Genomic DNA, 20,124 nt, shown 5'->3' with positions numbered 1-20,124 from the left:
GGCCCACAGCAATATTCTGGCATAAATCTGTTCTCACTGCGAGTGTAAGTGAGCAAACTTAGCTGGGAACTAGGACATAGCCCACGTTCAGTTCTGGTGGTTCTGCTTAGTGGGGAAGAGGTGGTTACTGGAACAGCAGCAGGCCACTTGGGAGCAGCAGCTTAAACCACAGTGTCAAAATGCACTGGAACTAACTCATCTGTCACTGTCTTCCCTCTCTGATTGTCAAAGTGCTCGTCCAAGCCTACAGCTTTTTTCACTGCTTTTTACTTGCTGCTCTCTTAAAACTGTTACTAACACAGCTTGTCAGATTTTCTTCAGCTTTATAGCAGGAGATAAAGACATTGTGCTGGGAAATAAGTGGAAGGAGGAAACACTCTTTAGTGTAAGACATAAATGGTGCTCTGCAGCTGAGTTTCCTTTTTTGTTCCTGGTGGTAGCTGTTTTCTGTAAGATGGCTAAGGAGAAAAAGAAACATTACAGAAACCTAACCTTATACAAAAGAAAACATAACAGTCAGAGAAGACTTACATGAAAGTTAAGTGAGCAGAAAAACTGTTTTGAGGAATAAACACTGAGGGATCGAGTCCGGTTAGCATTAAAATCAAGCAGTGAGACTGCTCATATCACACACTTAGTCCTCCCCAGCACAGTCACCAAAACAACACAATGTCTGTGATGTACCTCCAAGGCCCATGGGATGTTAGGAAAGCATGCAACTGAGTGACAGTTTGTCCAGACACAGAATTAATGCTTGTTCTCTGCAAGTCACTACGTACCATTCCAGGCAGCAAGTATATTTATCTGTGACTGCAATCTTCTGGCTTTGTGCACCAGAAAGCATGAGTAGCTGTGGAGTGCCACTCACCCACAAGGTGTAGGAGCCCCTGCGGCTCCCTGGGAACGTAAGCATGCTCTGGTCTGAGACGGCGCCGGACGCCAAGCCGCTGCTTCGCGATGGCGGCCATTCCAAGTCGGCCTCGGCCTGCTCGGGTTTGCTTTTCTGCTTCTTTATAATCTGCAGGGTAGGGGAGAAATGGGGTGGGAGGGGACAGAAAAATGCTGCTGGGGAAATACTGTCTGAGCCATAAGGGGAAGAAACCCCATCTTAAGGCAAGCTCCCCAGGAAAAGCATTTGACTTTCCCTCTGCTCTAGCTCCAGCTCATGCAATTACTTCTCCTCTGAAGTCCTACCGCTTGCAAGCACATAAGCAGCGATGCAATATATAACAGCGCCTGTAGGAATACCAGAGGTGAATTACATAAACATAGAAACCTGTTGCTACAGTAACACTTTAGCAGCATCTAAGTGTCAAGTATTTTCTCAGACAAGACTTTTTGCCAAGGAACATAAAATACTAGATATGAGGGGAATTTCAAAGACTCCCATGACATGCAGACACATTCTAGTGAGAACGAAGAGGTCTAAGGTCTCTAGACACTATTTTTATTTTTGAAAATCTACACCATCTTAAGACAGAGAGAGCTCATGTCTCCCTACACTAACCGATTATATCCTGCTACACTTAGTTTCCACAACTGAAATATAAGATATCTACAGAACATTATTCTATGGCATAAAAGATCTTGTTAGGCAGCTCTTGACAAAAACAGTATCAATTCAAGCTTGGCTGAGAGAGGCTCTGGACTATGAAACACCCGATAAACAGACTTGCTTGATAGTCTAATGTCACCCTTAAAAAAGAAGGCAGATTATTTTCCAGTGAGCTGCGGCTCTTCTGGCTTTTCTTGACAGCATTATAAACAACATGTTCCTTTTCTGGTGTGTGATCCATACACTGTTAAATGTCACAGCCTATACAAAGATGTGGCACCTAGCTTACTTCATATGGAAGGAGACTAACTTAGCAAAGTGGTTACTTCACTGATCACAGGACCTTTACAGTGCTCTATTCATGCTCATCCTGCCTTACTCCAAACTGTCCAGACAAACTCAAGGGGTATTTTTTTCCCCACTAGCCCTCCACTTTCATTCTGCCAACCATGAGCTTTGCAAGGAGAAGAACGAGCTTTACTTAAAGAGAAACAAAATTCAGACACTCCAAGTTCTGTGATTTTTGAGTGTCTCTCTCACAGCATCATTAAGAGCATTCTGTGTTAATGACTGATGTTGTTTTCTTTGAACATGTTGCTGATACAAGGTTCAGTTAGAGGGTATGGTCAGAAGTCATACTTTTTTACCCTGGCAAATTTTATCTTTTGGGAGATGATGTATATGGTGGAGAGCCATTAGAAAACTTTGTGCCTGTGGGGAAGTGAAATACAGATATAAAGTTCCATCAAGCAAGAACCTTCCCTTCCAAGAAAGACATCACAAACCTCAGGGAGTGGTACCTCTCAGCTCTGAACATGCAGGACATCAGGTTAGGCATTGGACTGATCTTACTTATAAACTGATCTCTGGCAGACATAGCTGATGAAGCCTATACTGTTATAGTTCATTTACTTTCCACTTTGGTGTCATTCTTTTTGTTGTTAGCAGTGTTTGAGCTCTAAAACATTGTGTTTTTGCTATTAAACATAAGGGGAAAAAGCATGCCATACCTTCTGCACAATGGTTGTGGCCAGCTCTTCTATGAGGTCCTCCTTGTGCTCCTGCAAGTAACAAGCTTCATTCTGCTTGTCCTGCATGAAAATGGATATCTGTATTTGCTAAAATCACATAAAAACAGCCTTCCCACAGAAAATGTATAGATTGGGAAATGGACAATATGCCCTATGACAAGCACTTAAAAGTGCATGTCACCTTCTGGAATGCAATGTGCATTTTCAATACCAGTTCATAAAACCCATGCCCAAGTCCTTAGGTATATCATAAGATAGTCACTACTTCATCATGCTTTCGTTTATACCACTACCCAAATTAAAAGAAACATTATCATCCTATTTAAATTAATACTTTTTTTTGAAAGTGTTACCAGGCTGTCACTGTAGGTCTCTGCCTTAGAAATAGCTTCTTCCACTGCTTCCTCTGCAACACGTAAGGCCACAGCAAGGGTATCCATCATGCTGTGTCCTAGATGAAGAATAAGATAAAACCACCATGTTCTTTATATATGTACATTTTGCATAATGAGCTCCAAAATTCAGACTCATATTCTGGACACATATTCAAATCTTAAATTGTTCATGAAAAAGTTATTTCCTCAATCCACAAATATGCACAGTAAAATAAAAAAGACAGAGAAATTTGTTGCAATCTCTACGTTTCTGCTTAAATGTATGTCTTAAATACAATAAAACATAGTATTTTTACGTTGCTTATTTTAGATTGTAGACAAATAGTTTGGAGGAAATAATTGAAAGAAAATTTGTGCAGTTCCTATAAGCAGGAACAACAAAATCTGAGAAAGAGAATGAAAAAAAAAAAATATGAGCACAGGAAAGGAAATGGGACGGAAGTAACAAAACCTGAACATTAAGAAAATCACACTAGAATAGGCATGTAGTAAGTGTAATGCTGAAGCAAGATATCCCAGCATGGTACACAAAAGACTTTCAGTGTCTTCCTGAATGGTTCAGCCAAAATATTGTTGGATCTGTGGACAAGACTTCCCAGCACTCTAAGCTACTTGTCCAGTAATTCAAAGTGTAAGGACTACTTTTCAATCAAATGAGATTTTAGCAGCATACCTTCTGTCTGTTGGTAGAAGGTAGAGTCACTGCCACAAATGCTTCCTTCATTCTCAAAGCTTCCTTCATACAAACTTCCTTCTGCTGAAAAGGAGGACAGAATCATGTGTTACAATAAGAAGTATCCATTAACAACCATTAGATTATTCACTCAAGATATGGTGGCACAGCACACAATGAGGCATAACTGGAAAATTCCTCCTAGTTTTTGCTGTTGGATAAATCATGACTGCAGCAGCTTTTGTACAAAACATGACTGCTTTTACATCAAAGACTTCCCATTCATTTTGAATAGAAAAAACTATTGCTACAGTAAAAAAGAGAAAAAGAAGCTACTAGGTATAAAACTTACACAGCAGAAGTTAAGTACAGGGAACTTGGCTTTACTATGACATTTGGTGTAGAAATAGATTCTACATTTTAAAGGGCAATGCTGTATAAATAAAGCAAAACCCAGACACCTATACTAGTATTTATCTTCAAAGGGAACAAAAGGTTTACCTAACAGTCACAGGGATAGCAGAAGAAAGTTAGCAATGACATTTAGACTTAAAGGCCTTCCTTAAAAAGGTCTCACTGAGAGTGCACATGCCACTGCAACTCATCATTGCATCGTTCACACTTCCACTCAAGCACCCAATCACTGAGACTATGGTTAAAAAAAGGCAACACATTATATAAAAGTTGGGAAGCATCCCTAGCCACATTTTTTACTTCCATTGTCCCACTTCTGCTCTAACTGAAATAAGATTTGCTTGTCCTCACATGTATTTGTCCTCAGTTGGTAAGCAATCTTCTCATGAAATATGAATTTTACACCCAAAAAGGAAAAACACTAATAAATCACAATTTTGTAAATAGGTTGCTTGTCCCTAGAAGCTTTTATGTCCATTTTCATAATAAACACCTAAAATTTCCACTCAGGATTAGAGAGTCTACTTACCATTCTATATATTTTCAGTTAAAGACAAAGGAAGGACTACAGAAAAATTACAGTCTCTTTACAAATTTTGAAAGAATTCAAGAATAAATTATCTCATCCAATAAATCCAGTGAAATGTCAAACATTCAGCTAGTTGTGTTCTAAGTAACTTGCTGAAGTTACCAATATGACACCAAGCTCCACTTCTTCAAACCCATTTTCTGACTCCAACCACTCCTCTTACGGGGTGGGGCATTAGAAGAGCATAGTTAGGGGTGAGTTGTGTCTTCACTTAAAAGGTTGATGCCAATACTTTATCAGTATCTTTTACCTATTTACAAACATTGATACAAAAATAAAACGTGGCCAGTTTCAGATCCTTAAGCATGCAAAATTCTAAGTAAGGAATGTCAGTTTTGGTCAACTTGAATACTGAATGTATCTCATGTTAATAAAATTTTGCTTCAAACACCACAGGAATATGCCTATGATCAAATGTTGAATGCAAAATTATTTTCTCATTCTTTGACTACACAGAACTGTGAAAAATGTGGGGACACAAGCTAGAATATAAACTGCAATTTACTTTAGAGACAGTTCTTCTGTATCACTGACATAACTAAGATTAAACATTGTTTGAATTCTTTAACAGCTCTCTAGATGCTTCATCCTTTTCTTTCTCCACTGAGGTATTTCTTTCGCAAACAAGAAAATTGTATTAAAAAAATTCTCGTGAAAAAGCTCAGAATTTCCTTTGTCTCAGCTTCTGTATTAAAGTAGATACGAATGAATCTTATAAGAAATCAACACAGCTGTTCTTACCTATTGCATCAGGACAAAGACCACTTTCCAGTCTATGCTTCTTGTACAAGTTCTTCAGGACCTTGGCACTTCCAAAACACTTAAAGCGGCTTTTGACATTATTATAGTACCAATCCAGAGACTGGGTCCTTAGGAGCCTAAAACAGAAAAATAAACTACATATTTTGAATGATTCTACAACAAACAAATGTGGGAGAAAATATCTTAGGCCTCAGATCACAAATCTTTTCATTTCTGGATAATTTCTTTATTGTTTGTACTTTGCAGGTGTCTGGTATACTACAGCAAGGAAAAAATCCATTTACTTATGCTTAAGCAATAAGTAAATATCTTTTTCACATTACTCAAGGGTTTATTTGGTTTTGGTATTATCAGACAAGGTTTTCTCCCCTTTTACATTATAATGCTCACCTACAACCTCTTATAAAATACAAACAAGCCTTGAAACAGCACAGGGCTTAAAAACAGCCTTCATTTACAGAGATTTACGGATAATGTAAGAACACAAACCCGTCAATGTGCCACAAAACCCCTTCATTTACATAAAAATACATCACTGCTTTGATCTGGAGAAAACAATAGAGTAAACAAAGCCTAACAGAGGACCTCAAAGCAGAATAAGCTGCAGTTTGCTTCCTCACTTTCCACAGGAAGCATCACTGACAACAGTAATTCATCTTAACAGACTTGTCCCCAGAGCTCAGACACTTCATAAAGCCACGAAATACTGGCAAGCTCTGTATTGTTTCCAGGGTGGCATGTGGCAACTTGCTTCACCTGTTCCTCCACCAGGGCATGGAGAGAACCTCTGCCACATTCCCAGGCAAAAACAGCCTCAGGTGACCGCAGGGTAACCCGCTGCAAACCTGTTTCCTTCCAAGGGTGTCAAAGGGGGGATCCTAGGGTTCTACCTATAAATTAAAGCTGATTTATTCTTAACAGCAGATTTAAGAGACCAAAAGGCTAATGCTAGTACCCAGTGTCAATATATGACCCCCTAAAGAAATTGTGTCACCACCAGGAGGGCCCGACTCTCAGCATTCCCACATTTCAAAATATATAGATGATTTAACTCCATTTTTTAAACCCAGGGCCATGTTGAAAAACAAAATAAAATTACAGTCTCACTGTCAACTTTACATTTCCTTCAGGGACTTTGAACTTTTCTTTGTAAAGTGAAAGGCAAGAGACAATGCACAATTTTTGTTTTGTCATCTACTGACACACTAGAAATGTAGTTCATAATCAGCACAGGAGATTCGCAGTAACCAAACATGCTGAGCCTGGGGGTTCAACTCGTGTTTCCAGTCTGAATTCAGACTTTTAAGATAAAAATGAACATACACTTCATGAAAAGCAGAACATCATGATACAGTCCACTTGTCTGTCATCACCAGAAAGTGCTTGGTAGCAAACACCAGCTGTGGGAAATTAAAACTAAAAATCACTGAAGCCTATCATATTCAAACTGTGAACCCTTAAAGTTTCATTAGCTGCTCTACAGAAGACAACTGAAGAAAAAAACTCATAATGGAACAGAAGTCAATCTTTTCTTCATTCTGTCTCAGCAATTAGATGCAGGAGAGATGTTTACAGATAATGTAAGAGTATTAGCCCTTTAATATCTATTTGCACAGTAATATCCCAAGCCTAACTATGGTTGCCAGGAGGCTGATTAGTTCCAATATTCACCATTCTACAAATATTACTAACATGTGACACGGGCAAAAATAATCTTCTTTTTTTTTTTTTTAATATCCTTACATGTGGTGCAGAAATGACTCTGATGAAACACAAGTGTGCAGAGCACAAACAATGGGAAGGATACCTTGGTCTGCCTGTGAAGTACAGGGTTTCTGAATCCCCATAATGTTGCCATCAAGAGATCTGCTGTGATACCTGTCCAAGACCTGACCCACTGACCAAAGCTTCACTGCTGGTGCAGTGATGAATCTGAATGGAGGAAAATTTCTCTCCCAAACCTGCAATTCTTTGGCATTTTGAGAACCTGCCTCCTTTGTGGGCAGGAAACAATTGCTCTCATGTAAACTACATCAGAATACTGTTTCTGCTTGCTGAATTTCATTCACTTTTGTCCACTGAGTTTCTACGCAATCTGACAGGGTAAGATTTCAGTCAATAGAACAGAGTCACAAACATTATGAAGGATGAAACAGCATGACTGGGTTGAACTGGCTTAGCAGGAGCTATTGACCAGAAAGGATGCTCTTCTGCCCAGTAAATGCAGCGTTCTCCAAGCTGTCCACAAAAAAGTATTGCAGCACCATCACCACCAGGGGACTCATAGCACTGGGAGTCCTCAAATGCATTGTTTTAGGGCTTTGAAGATCCTTACTAACTCCCTCAGCACATGTTTACCAAGTAACCTCAGCATCACTAGCTCAAAATACTAAACTTGCCATCTTGGAAGCCAAGTAGACCCAGTTCTTAATATCCAGACAGAGTGACAAGATAAAAAAGAGAGAGAGTCACCTATCTTTGAATGCTCTGGGAGTTAGGATAGCCAGTTATGAATGCTGACCTGGCAGCTTGGGAAAACAAAAGATGTGATTCATTGCAAGCTTGCTTCCTCATCTTTTTCCCTGTGTCACCCCCTGTTTTTCTGGGTTTCATCAATACTTCTTGTATAAAAGCAGAAAGCTAGCAGCACTGGTTTCTTGATGAAGTGAGAATGCTTTGCAACTAAAACAGGTTTTTTACATGTAATGATAACATTTTCTGTATGGAACTTTGGAAGAGTCAAAAGGATAGAGATTATACATCTCAAAGCAACCATGAAAGGAGATGCTTGCCTCTTTGTACTAGTTAATCTGGTGTAAACACAAGGATTTTTAAATTTTTTTTTTAGGTTTCCTCGTTGCTGCAGGATTAACACTTTGCGAGTAACCTAATCATTTCATGCTTCTCTCCTATGAGCTGGAGAGCTACCAACATTCCAAATCTATGCCTAGGTCCTGAACATGTTTTATAACAGATTACAATGCCTCCTCTAAAGCTTTTCAGCCTCTTAACTTTCAAATAAGTCACAATGTCCCTGCTGATTCCTCCTACGGAGAAAGGATTTGGAGAAGAGAGAACTTCTCTTATAGATACTAAAATAAAGGACTCACTCAAAAGAGAAATAAGAGCATTTTCACCTCATTTCAAAATCCTTTAATGCTGACCTATATTTTAAAGCTGTTTCCTGCAACAGCGGTCCATGAGTCCAGAATAATGAAAGTCTGTAACAGTGCTAGCATTAAATTGTTGGAATGAAACACTTCCCTTATTAGCCTTAACAGAAAGTGTGCAAGTTCTCTCTGTGAAATATAAAATTCTCACTTAAAGGATATTATTTGTTGGAATTTAAAGAAGCAGGACTGGCTGAAGCCATTTTTTTCTCTTTCTGTGCAACAAAGACCGTTCTGTCTTTATTGAAAAATAGCTTTAAACACTAAGGACATTATTTATGTTATATAATATTGCCACGGATTTGAGTTGCATTTTGAAGTGCTTTTGGCAGAGGAAAATACTGTGATTTTAAAATTCTGTCTTATTAGCAAGTGTGAAAGCCAGGAAAATTCTTTTGATTTAACATTAAAACTTGAACAAGTATTATAAAGCCCATCCTTTTTTTAGTGCCACAATGTCTTTGTCTTAATCAAGCAGCACCATGAGAAGGGATAAGCCCATTAAAATATTTACATTTTTTTTTAGTACACTTCTCACCTGAAGTGCCCAAACAGTAAAGTTCTAGCCTTTGCTTCAGGAAAAAAAAGTACGCCAGCTGTGCTGGGAAGTGGGGATATGAACCACCTCCCTCATTATTAGTGATGACCAGGAGACAATCACATGAAAGACATCACTCACACAGTACTCAAAACATAGGGGATTCTTTAGTGTCTGATTTACCACTTTAATTCTTTTTTCTTCTAAAAAGTTGAGAGGTTTTACTTGGTCTAAAGGCAATATGAAGCTTCTGCAAGTACTTTTCTCTAAAAGGTAGTACCAATTTAATATGTATGACCTTAATCTCTACTCATAATACAAAGAAGTGTTTTACAACAGCATTTTTCCATGTTTTCATTTTCCCATGAACTCTGTGAGAAGTTTCCCCCCACAAGATGAACTAGTCACTTACTGAGCTGCAGTCTAGTTTCTCTGAATCAGGAGGTGCTTCCTGAAATCTTACAAACACTTCATTTGTCAGGGTGAACACATAATCACTTGGATTTTTCTTGCCACTGATTTTCACTGGATAATGAAGCCTCCTTTTTTAGTTTTTCATACCTGTCTTAAGAGATCTTCCATAGTTTTGCACGGACACTCAGGCCAGTAAACTATTCTAGTCCCTCACACACCATCCTGTGCTTCTCCTACTGTGCCCATGACCTACTACAACATCCAGCCTCAGGTCACTTGAGATCTGCATTCAGCAAATGCTTAGTTTCACTCAGGAATGGATCTGCTTTACAACTTGGACTTTTTACTTTTGCAGATGTGACAATTTTTTAAAATTAGGAAAATTTAAAAGGCCAATCAAACCCCTCTCTGATATACAGGACTATGCACAGGTCAGAACTGCTGCTCTGTGGTAAGGCTCCAAAGCACAACACAACCACATCAAACTTAAGAAATATTAGAAATGCAAATTATCAGCAGAAGAGCAACATCAATGTTTAGTTTTCACTCTTTGAAAGCATTCCCTGGGCTCACTGAACTGCCTGGAGGCTCAGCCAGGAGCAAAGTGAGGGAGGGGGTGGGAGCCAGGAGAAGACTGACTACTGAGCTCTGTCAGAGCTGGGACACTGGTGGACATGACTCCCCCAGAGCAGACCTGCTTAGCCAGATGCTGGGCTGGAGAAAGAACTATGCTGCAGTTAAACATTCCTGCCTTTAACCCTGATGTTCCCCCCCAGACAGGTGACTGCTGCTGCGGGACTGACATCCTTGAAGCCTTGGCGCCTCCTGGGAAGCTGCACATCCATCTCCCCCTGGCTGCAATAGTGCCATGCATCAGTGGTTGGGAAACTCCAGCTAATACAGACTAAGCTGCGACAGGCACGCTGCCATGGGCTCTCTCCCTCTACTGACTCACACGCAATACGAAGCTCAAGGCCTTTGTTTCCATTTCCCAGCACAAAGTGGCCTCAACCTGGTGCCCCAAGAAACAATTAAGATTTAACCTGTCACTTCTTATTTACTAGTTTTGGAGTAAAATTGCTTCAAACTCAACATCCTGAACTATTGTTTCTCTGCCAATAGCAATATTTGCTTTTTCCTTCGGGCTGATACTTTAGAGCTTGTAATGTACTGCTCGATTTAAATTGTTGAATTAAAGGTTTTCAGCTCCTTTCAGTTTCAGTGAAATCAAACCGACTTCCAGGTTCACCTTCATTCCCCTCAGGATGAATCATCATTACGTAAAACCACTACACATATGAATATCCTACCAATGCTCAGTTCTTTAAAAATCAGACTTAAAGCCCCACATACATTGAGAGAGTTCAGCACCCTGAAGCCCTAAACAGGAACTTTGGCCAAGCTCATGTTATTTCAAGAGGGCACTTCCCTGATTGTTTTCCATCTATCCCCTGCTTATGAAAGTCAGTTATTCACACAGGAAAAACAGTTCCTAATAATTTATCCCAGCAGACCATTGTTAAATCTTTGTGACACTTCCTTCCCAATAGTTAAGTTGAAATCCAATTTATTTTCTTCTTGATGGCACTCTTCAGGTCACCCATCTCTCAAGAAGTGCTGTTCCAGAAAATTTCTTCTTCCAATTACCCACAGCAGAGGGCTGCACACAGATTACACTGTGACAGGTCAAAGTACAGCACATGAGCCATGCAGGTGTGTCACAGGAAAGGCCACAGCAGGGCACAATGAATTCACTGCTGTGCAGTCAGCAAATCCAAGTAACAGCAGAGGGGAGACTCTCTTGAGTCAAAGCATCTACCCCAGAATGAAAACTGTCTACCCCACTGAAAACATCATCTTTCTCACAAGGGGAACAAAACAACTGTCCATGTCCCAAGCAGTGAAATCAAGACTTTCTTGTGCAGCAGACATGAACCTGGCCCAGTAAATGCACAGGCTACAGTAGATTAGTTATGCAGAGCTCAACCACCAGGACAGTAGCACGGAGGGCATTTCCTAAAAAAGCACATCCTCCTAACCATTGAGAAGTTTGCTGTTCCAGTTTGGGTTTTTAAATTTCAACATGGAGCAACACACAGGAAATAACAAATTAAGGTTAGCAGAGAGGAAACAAAGATTTGTTTGTTTACAAAAGACAGCAACCCTCAAATTTGCAACCCTCAAATTGGTCACTGTCCCCTTTACCTTTGAAATCAGCAGTCAAGAAGTTGGATGAGGGAAAGAGAGTAGGTTTTACACAGAAAACCTACATATACTTCATGAATGGAAGAAAGACAAAAACTTGTAACAAGTTCACCTAATGCTGGTTATTGAGCTATCACCCTGGCCCTTTAAACCAAATCTCAGTCCTTTCCAAAGGGACATGACAAAGATTGCTCACAGCTGCATGTGCCAAAGGGCAGGAATCACTTGCTGAGTTATGAAGCAGGCCACAGTAAGTGATATAAGATACTGAGTCATACTAGCTCAAATAAAAGGCTCACCTAGCCTCGTACTCTGTGTCTGGCCATTGGAAATGACAAGGAAGAGATTTCAGGAAAGCTCCTGTAAGCAGAGACTCTGCCTTCAGCACACTCAGCACTGGTCAGTTCAGGATTCTGTGCTTGATATTACAACAACCAAAGCCTCAAAAGACACATATGGGTGGACTTATAGTCAATAAATTTGGCTATACTTCACCTGAATCTAGGCATATTTCTGGCCCACTCAAAGCTCTCTGACAATCAGTCTGCAGTGACTTGCCTCTAGGGATGCTTTGCCTTTCTTCATTTTAACATCTACCTCCTAATTCTCTGGATGCCTCATACATGCCCTGACATGAGATGCTGCAGCAAAGCTGTGTAACACCAGCATGCAAAACTGGGGAGAAAGCTTTAGTGAAAATACAGGCATTGTAGAACAGCTGAGGAAAACCAGCAAGTAATGTGCTGGTTTCAAAATTAGTTGAAGTTTGTGTAGAATCACATTTCCCTCTACTAACATTTCAAAACTCACTAAAAAAGCAGAAATATCCTAAATATGTGGTTTGCAAAATCCACTAACCCCTTCTCCATTCACAGATGTTTCTCTGTACCATAGGTTTTTCACTTATACGCCCAGTGGTAGACTGATCAAATCTACTCTATGCTAAAATAAACCATGAGATTGCTGATCCTAAGCACATCACTCAATTACTGGACAGTAATTAGTATGTAAAAATCAGAAGTCAAGCATGTGCCTCTAACAGCCTTTTTGAAAGCTAGAATGGAGAAGATACAGCGCCCCTTTTTTAAGAAATTCACAGACTTAGACCATGTAGAGAAAGACTGATTGATATTTATAATCTTTGTGCTAGTCTTTCATCCAGTAGGAAAACTGACACAAGAGTAGAACCTGTCAGCATTTAACTAAGCTATTTTGCCCTGTATTTTCCCTGTGAGGCTGTGGGTCAGGATTCCCTGGCTCACAAATAAATGTGTATTTGACATATGAACATGACCTGCTGCTCACAGAAAGCATGTTTAGTTTTAGGGCAACCCAAGTGAAATACAGATTTTGTAGCAGTTATTAAAGTCAATTTTTAAAAAGAAGAGGGTTTTCAAACCCAGTGATTCACTGTAATTTAGCTGACTATAAACTCCAGGGGTGATAAAATGATTGTGGAGAGCTAACAACAGTTAAAGCAGTGACCTAAGAAGGGGAAGAACCTCTCCTCAGGCATCTACCAGCAGTAAAAGATGTAAGAGGCCACATCCAATACAGTTCCTGACATTATCTCAGCATGAGCTAATAAAAGTTTGCCATAACAACATGCTTATAAGGATGTTTGCCATGTCTTACAGCCATGTAAGTGAGTGAGTGTTCTTTCCCCATTTTTGCCTTGTGAAGTGAGCAGCCATTAGTGAGTGTTCTTTCCCCATTTTTGCCTTGTGAAGTGAGCCTCAGTTAACTGATATTTATTTATTCAGAGCTGACTTGTGAACTGTAAAGTTCAAAAGGCTGCATTGCAGGGGAGCTTGCAGAGAGTTTGCAGTACAAGTTACTGCTGCTTTCAAGCCACTCTGGCAGAGCTCTAAGCCATAAAAGAAACGGGATCACATTGGTGTTCACCTTGCCCCCAAACATTATGAGCTATACCTCTATCACTCCCAGCAGATATACAAGCAGCCTTTTCTTAATGACTGCTGATGCTGCAGAGCTCCTCAGCCACCCACTGATGTTTTCCTATCCTAATGTTGAAAGGTTTTCTTAACATTTAAGCCGAACCTTCCTTGTTTCCATTTAAACAAGACAGTTTAAGATGTTTGCTCTTTTCCTTTCTCCTTTTTTTTTTTTTTTTTTTTAAGGCTAACAAATCCTGTTTCATCCCAGATTGTGTTTTCTAGCCATCTAATCATTCCCACTGTTTCTCCCCCTGGGATGAGTAGGAAAATACCCAAGTGGTCTGCATGCTTCTTTAAACACAGACCCAGAACAGATAATCTGAGGCCATGCCAGCACTCTTTCATGAACACCAAATATGACTGTGGGGATGTGACTGCACAGCGCAGTCCCAGTGGATGACATCCCACACTGAGAGCACCAGATATACCACACTGATCCTGAATCTGGGCTACAGAATGCCATGAGTCACTCATTTCTCAAAGTCTTGCTGAGACTTGAGTAATAGAAATTGGCAACTCTTTAAAAAGAGCAGGTCAAACTAAGTGAAGGCTATTTTCAATCCACCTTTTCTTTAAACCTATAATTACATGCGTGACCCTTTCATAAATGAGGTTTCAAGTGTCTCTCACTGGCACTCAGTTGTTAACACCTTGTTACTGATCAGCAAATGACTCTGCCACATAAGAGAACCATGAAGCCTGTCCTTCACAAGGAGCCTTATGGTCATATCCATAACACTACCACCTCCACCTGCACAAAAAGCCCAGTTCTCTTCATCTGACTCTGGCTTTCACTTCTGGGTTGGTGTGTAATAATCCCCACATGTTACTGCCAGCCACTGTAAATCATTCAGTGGCCAAAACCAGTCTGTAGTCCTCATCACCACAGGTGTAAATGGAAAGAGAGAATTTCCCCCCTTTCTTTTCTCAGCCCTTCTAGGTGTTTCATTCAATGCCTGGAAATTTCTTCCTCACCACACTGCCAAGTATTTCCCTCTTAAGTCTTTCATTAAAATGCAGCTCTTTGCACAGCTTATTGCTACTACCTGTCAACCCAGATGAAAATTAAGTAAGTAACCACTGGATATTTGAAACTGAATGGAAACAAGTCCAAACCACTCTATAAAAGCTGGAACACTCAGACACTGCGCAACTGAAACATTCCACATCTTCGCTTCAAAGTGCTTTTTTCAGGATACATTCCTGACATTTGTATATGATCCATGGAATTTATGCATGACACAAAAATCATAAAAATCAAAAATATTACCTCTGAAACAATTCTTCCCCCTTAACTAATTTCACACAGAAATTTTATTTCATGCAAAATTTTTGGTTTTTTTTTTTTTTCCCTATCTTAATTTGCAATAAAATACATTTTCAATATCACAGTATTTTTCAAGGAAAGGAATTTTATATCCTGGCCATCTGGTAGCAGATACCTTCTTAGGCACATCATAAGAATTAATCAATACTGCATAAATTAGTACATTTATGACACTCCCAGGCACACAACATGCTAAAGCGAAACGCAAATAAACATGAATCAAAACAAGTTATTACAGCTACACTGAACACACATATATTGGCTGTCCCTGTCATATTTGTTTCTACTTGCTACAATGCATCAGTCTAATTTTTATTTCAGATTTCTGAAAGAAGACACACAAAAAGAACAAAAATCCACACTGACAGTACCTCAAAATGAATGCATCCTGCTGCTTTTCTTAAGAAACAACAACAGCAACAGATACTCATAAATTCTCAATTGCAGAGACATTCGTTTCCTGCTGTGCTATTACTACAAATTTATCCTTTGCAACTACCTACTGAAGTGAACAAAAATTCATACGGAAACCTTATGTAAAAAAACTTCCGAATGCAGAGAGCAACATCAACACACCCTCAGGAACATTTGCTCATTGAACTTTACATTCATGCTACTGAAACAAAAGTTATTTATAGTCAAAATAAAACTGAATATAAATGGCTACGAATAAATGCACCATTCACCCACATGAGAAATGTTTTCCATAACCACAGCAGATACCAAATGAAACTACAGAGCATAAATGCACTTTGATTAGTTACTCAAATTACCTAAGTGAAGGCTTTTCTTTCTGTAAACTTCATTTTTAATCCACAGATTCTTGAAAAACAGCTGAAGAACATTAAAAGGAAGGTCGATGAAGCGTAAAAAATTTCACAAAAGAGATACAAACTCTGCCCCATCAGAAAAAAATACCAGAGGATAAACCATGCAAATTAATTCTGTAATCCTGATTAGAAAAATACGCAGGACTTTTAATATAGAGCTCAAGAACACCAAAAAGATAACAATCCTCTACTTGAAGGTCTGTTTCTCTTCTTATATTTGGAGAAAGCTGTGAACAAACAGCTGTGAAATGCCAGCAAAAATGAGAAGATTCATCACCACGCAAAATCAAAGAGAAAGCTGGGCTCATTGCAAGATTATTTAGGGAAGAAAGAAAGAAGGAAAAAAAAAGTGCAAAATAATTTAAAAAATACTTTGCTGGGGAGCAAAGAGATGCAATTTCAGTTCCTATCTTTTGTACTGGTTATCTCACCCCACAAGCCCAGCTTCTGCTGGAGTAGGCTGCAATGCTTTTTTTCCAGGAGCTGTGCACACAGTGACTCCACCACCCCTTTGTGAGATGACATACTTGTGGCTTTGCAGCTCCACAAGCCACAGAATAGCTTCAGGAACACACTGGAGGCACTGCTGTGCTATCCAGCAAGAGCATGACACTTCCAAATCCTCCCATACAGGTCCCTAGCTGGGAGGTGTAAGGAAACTATTTCCTTGCTATCCACCCTCCTGTTGGGGTAGGAGGAAGAATTAGATGGAGTGATGTTGCACTCCCAGGACAGCAACTACCCAGACAAGATTCAGGTGTTTATCCAGCAGTTCAAACAATATTTCCTTGAATTACAGTGAAAAATGGGCTAGAAGTAGAATAGCTGGCCAGCCCCAGGAGGTGGGCTCAATCAGTAACTGCACGTCAGTAGCTCTTCCCAAATGGACCAAGGACAACCCATCAGAGAGTATCTGCTGCTGTGCAAGGGTACTCTACTGCTGTGAGCATCCCAAGCATTCTGTATGTGCCTCCTAAGTTACTTACCACTCCATTTCTGCTGTTCTATCTGTTGTGCTACTTCTGCATGGAGCTCACTGATTAAGCTTTATAACACCCAGGGCATGACTGCTGGGATTTTTTTCTTTTATAATAATTTGTCTTTTCAAACCAACTCCACAGTCACTGCATTTAAAATGGTGAGGTTTTCTGGGTTGCACAGAAAATATTTTTAGTTAGAAGCTTTATTGTGCAAGCTGTCTAGCAGTCTGACAAAAGCTAAATTCCAGCTTACGGCTGAAAACCGTAGGAAAAATTCCAAAGCCTATATAAATTATACAAATGAGACTTTAATCCCAGCTGGCCTTACTAACAGGGGCTCTACATCTGGGCACACATACAAATGTACTTTTCATATGGATTTTCGGTTACTTGAATAATGAAAAATGAAAAAAAAAAAAACAAACCAACCCCAAATCTCTGTTTTTATAAATGCTTGTATCAGATTAATAAAAAAAAACCAAAGCATAAATTAGCCAGACTGTCAGAGAAATACAGCTGTTTCTCAAAACTGCTCCTGCTTTTGGGTAAAATTGATCAGCTGTCCAGAGCAAAAATCTTCAAAGCCATACAATCCTCCTGCCTTCTCCAAGGCAAGCTTATTCTCATCTGCACAAGGCAGGGGGTATCCTCACAGGGTCACCCAGCTGTGAGAAGATGCATGTGTGTGTGATATCAGCGAGTATGATCAACTAAGAAAAAATGGGAGGAACTAGAAGAATCAGTGTATGAACAGGAGGGATGGAAACAAGAGGAGCTGCAAAGCTGCCCTGATCATGCACATGTCAATGCCAGCGTGCAGGGTCCCTTTGAGTCCCTGGGTGCCAGCCTTCAGCTGCTGGCAGTGAATAGAGCGCAAGTATCAAAGCCCTCCTCAGCTACATCCACTAGGCTCAGCTGAGAAGAGCCCCTGCTTCACTCACAGAAGAAATCCAGACCAAAAATTTCTTGACTTCCCATCAAACAGATAAAGGATTTATGTTTATTGGCCCAGACATCTCTTCCTGCTTTAACTGCACAAGGTACCACTACCACAGCTTTTCATGTTTGATTAAGGGAAACCCACAGAGGTCATTTTGAAGAATAAGGAAATCAAGTTCTAATATTTTTCCAATATGTTGCTTAAGGCCATAGTGAAGAAAGGGATTTAATGCAGAATTGCTGCAGAGAGACACTTGTGTAGTTTCACCTGGCGGTGGCAGAGGAGGTCCCACTGTAATAACAGGAGGTATCTTGGGCATCTCTCCTATGTGTTGTGACCACAGGGAGAGATGGGGCCAACAGAAGCCTTTTCTCATTTCTGAGGCATCATTTACTCTCATCTCTCTTCAAAAGAGACAGAATTTAGGCTGATTCTCAAGCAGAACTCCTCTCACAGACAAGAGAAAATTGACAGCACTTTTTTGGGGAAGCAGTCCTAACCACTAGGATCACCCACTGGGCAGGCTGGTTGTAGTCTGAACTACCAGCTGCTAAGATGGCTCCTGATACAGGCTGCCAAATAGCTGCTGAGCCCCAGTGGGTTGGAGACAAAAGGGGGTGCATGTCTGTCTACCTTCTACAGCTAAAGTAGATGCCTTAAAAACATGAAAATCTTCCTTCTCTGCACTTATGTGGCACTTTTGTGAGTCACTGTGGGTAACTCATGCTGCTCCCCCTTTTTCTTGTAATTCTTTTTTCTCCATTCTTCTTCCTTTCCTTGGGGCAATGTGAAGGTAGGATAAATTATTTTCTTGCATAACTGAAGACAAATTTGCAGAGTACTAGAGCAGGCAGGCAGAAGGCAATGCATTAAGAATGTTCCCAGTGTATGTGTTGGTTCATTAACAAACCAACCTTCTTTTAGGAGGTTAGACTACAAGAACTCACCAGGCCAGCACAACCAGGGATATGAAATGTCCAGTATACATAATTCTTAAATATTATCCCACAGGGGGTGCAATTCTCCATTTGCCCTGTTACAAAGACAGTGCAGGTGCTAAAGTAATTTCCATTACACAAATACCCATGAGAAAATAATAAAATGACCATTATTTAAGGATGATCTTATGGATTGGGCACACATATTTTCAACCAAAATTTAAAAACTATTTTGGACACAGAAAACTATTAAAAGAATCATATACTTGAGACATAGAACAGATTCGTTTTTAAGATGACAGATCAATCTATAAGGAGTCAGTTGGACATATTAAATCTGGTAACTGTGTAAAGAAAAGTGAAAAGATAAAACCATTATTTCTTCTAGATATGAAACATTATTTCTTCTAGATATGAAACAAACAAATAAATATGGAATACTCAAGGGTGTTTATCCTCCACTTTCCTTTAGTTATGATGAACTTTCATTCAAAAAATATTCTTTCTAATTTACTTATAAGTTCATTTTTGAAAAAGAGTACAGACCTCAGGAGTAGAAACACCAGAGAAGGAGGGAAAACACAAAAATCAGAAAAAAACGCACATGACTTTTTCAAGATGGCAAAAAAAGCAATTCTTCTCCACCAGTCCCCAAAACTAAGAGGCCTAATAATATAAAGTATCAGAAGTATTTATCTACTTTCAGCATATTAAATAAAATAATAAAAGGATTTACATGGACATTTGACTCCTAGAATGAATCATACCTTGAATAATGACAGGTTAGTAGTGGTGCTTTAAAATATTTGGGTATTACACACCTAATCCATCTCAATACTATTAAATAACACAATCTGCGATAATAACAACAAATACTCTGCAAGCTGCAACAATGGGATTACTTATTAAGTATACCGAAAACAAAAACACAGGTCATGAAAAGAGATTTTCCAGAAAATGTCTAGAAACAGAGTTAAAACCAATAACTTATTTAATAAATAGTAACCAAAGTATTTTTTTCAGGTCAGAGCCAGCTACTAATCCTGTGACACAACATACGATCCAAGTCCTAATTTTTTAAGAGGTTAACTCTGTAAGAGAAAAAATGCAACAATTCTATGGTAGGTAAAGCAGCTAGTAGAACTATTTTACATATATCCTATTTTATGTGACATTTTATATTGTTTTTTACTACTCTTTACAATCAATAAGTATTTACAATATATCATAGTTATTTGAAACTTGCCACCTCATTGACAATAATGCCATTATTTTAAAGCAATTAAGATCTTCAAAAGGCAGCCAACTAAAATCTCAAGTAGTAAATAAAAGAAAGGGCCAAGTATCCTTTAAACTCACTGAAGCACCAAAAGACTTGCTTCCAATTACTTTGGAAATCAATGTG

The 20,124-nt window shown here is 39.4% G+C and overlaps 1 protein-coding gene across 8 annotated transcripts in view; it reads right to left on the bottom strand.

Moving 5' to 3' along the window:
- LOC119698119 (myosin VIIA and Rab interacting protein) overlaps positions 1-20,124 on the bottom strand; it is a 206,314-nt gene that overhangs the window by 48,202 nt on the left and 137,988 nt on the right. For 5 of the 8 annotated variants that reach the window (XM_038129701.1, XM_038129699.1, XM_038129693.1 and 2 more), the window contains exons 4-8: positions 5,399-5,535; positions 3,655-3,738; positions 2,940-3,037; positions 2,566-2,646; positions 869-1,018 (exon numbers count right to left, since the gene is read on the bottom strand). In XM_038129701.1, the coding sequence (XP_037985629.1) occupies positions 869-1,018; positions 2,566-2,646; positions 2,940-3,037; positions 3,655-3,738; positions 5,399-5,535 (550 nt within the window). The remainder of the gene's footprint in view (positions 1-868; positions 1,019-2,565; positions 2,647-2,939; positions 3,038-3,654; positions 3,739-5,398; positions 5,536-20,124) is intronic. The other 3 variants (XM_038129694.1, XM_038129698.1, XM_038129700.1) reach the window with 1 other exon arrangement.

This window comes from Motacilla alba, chromosome 2 (assembly GCF_015832195.1).
Source record: "Motacilla alba alba isolate MOTALB_02 chromosome 2, Motacilla_alba_V1.0_pri, whole genome shotgun sequence".
Lineage (NCBI taxonomy): Eukaryota > Metazoa > Chordata > Aves > Passeriformes > Motacillidae > Motacilla > Motacilla alba.
The sequence above is the reverse complement of the archived record's forward strand: the minus strand, read 5'-3'. Positions and strand labels throughout refer to the sequence as shown.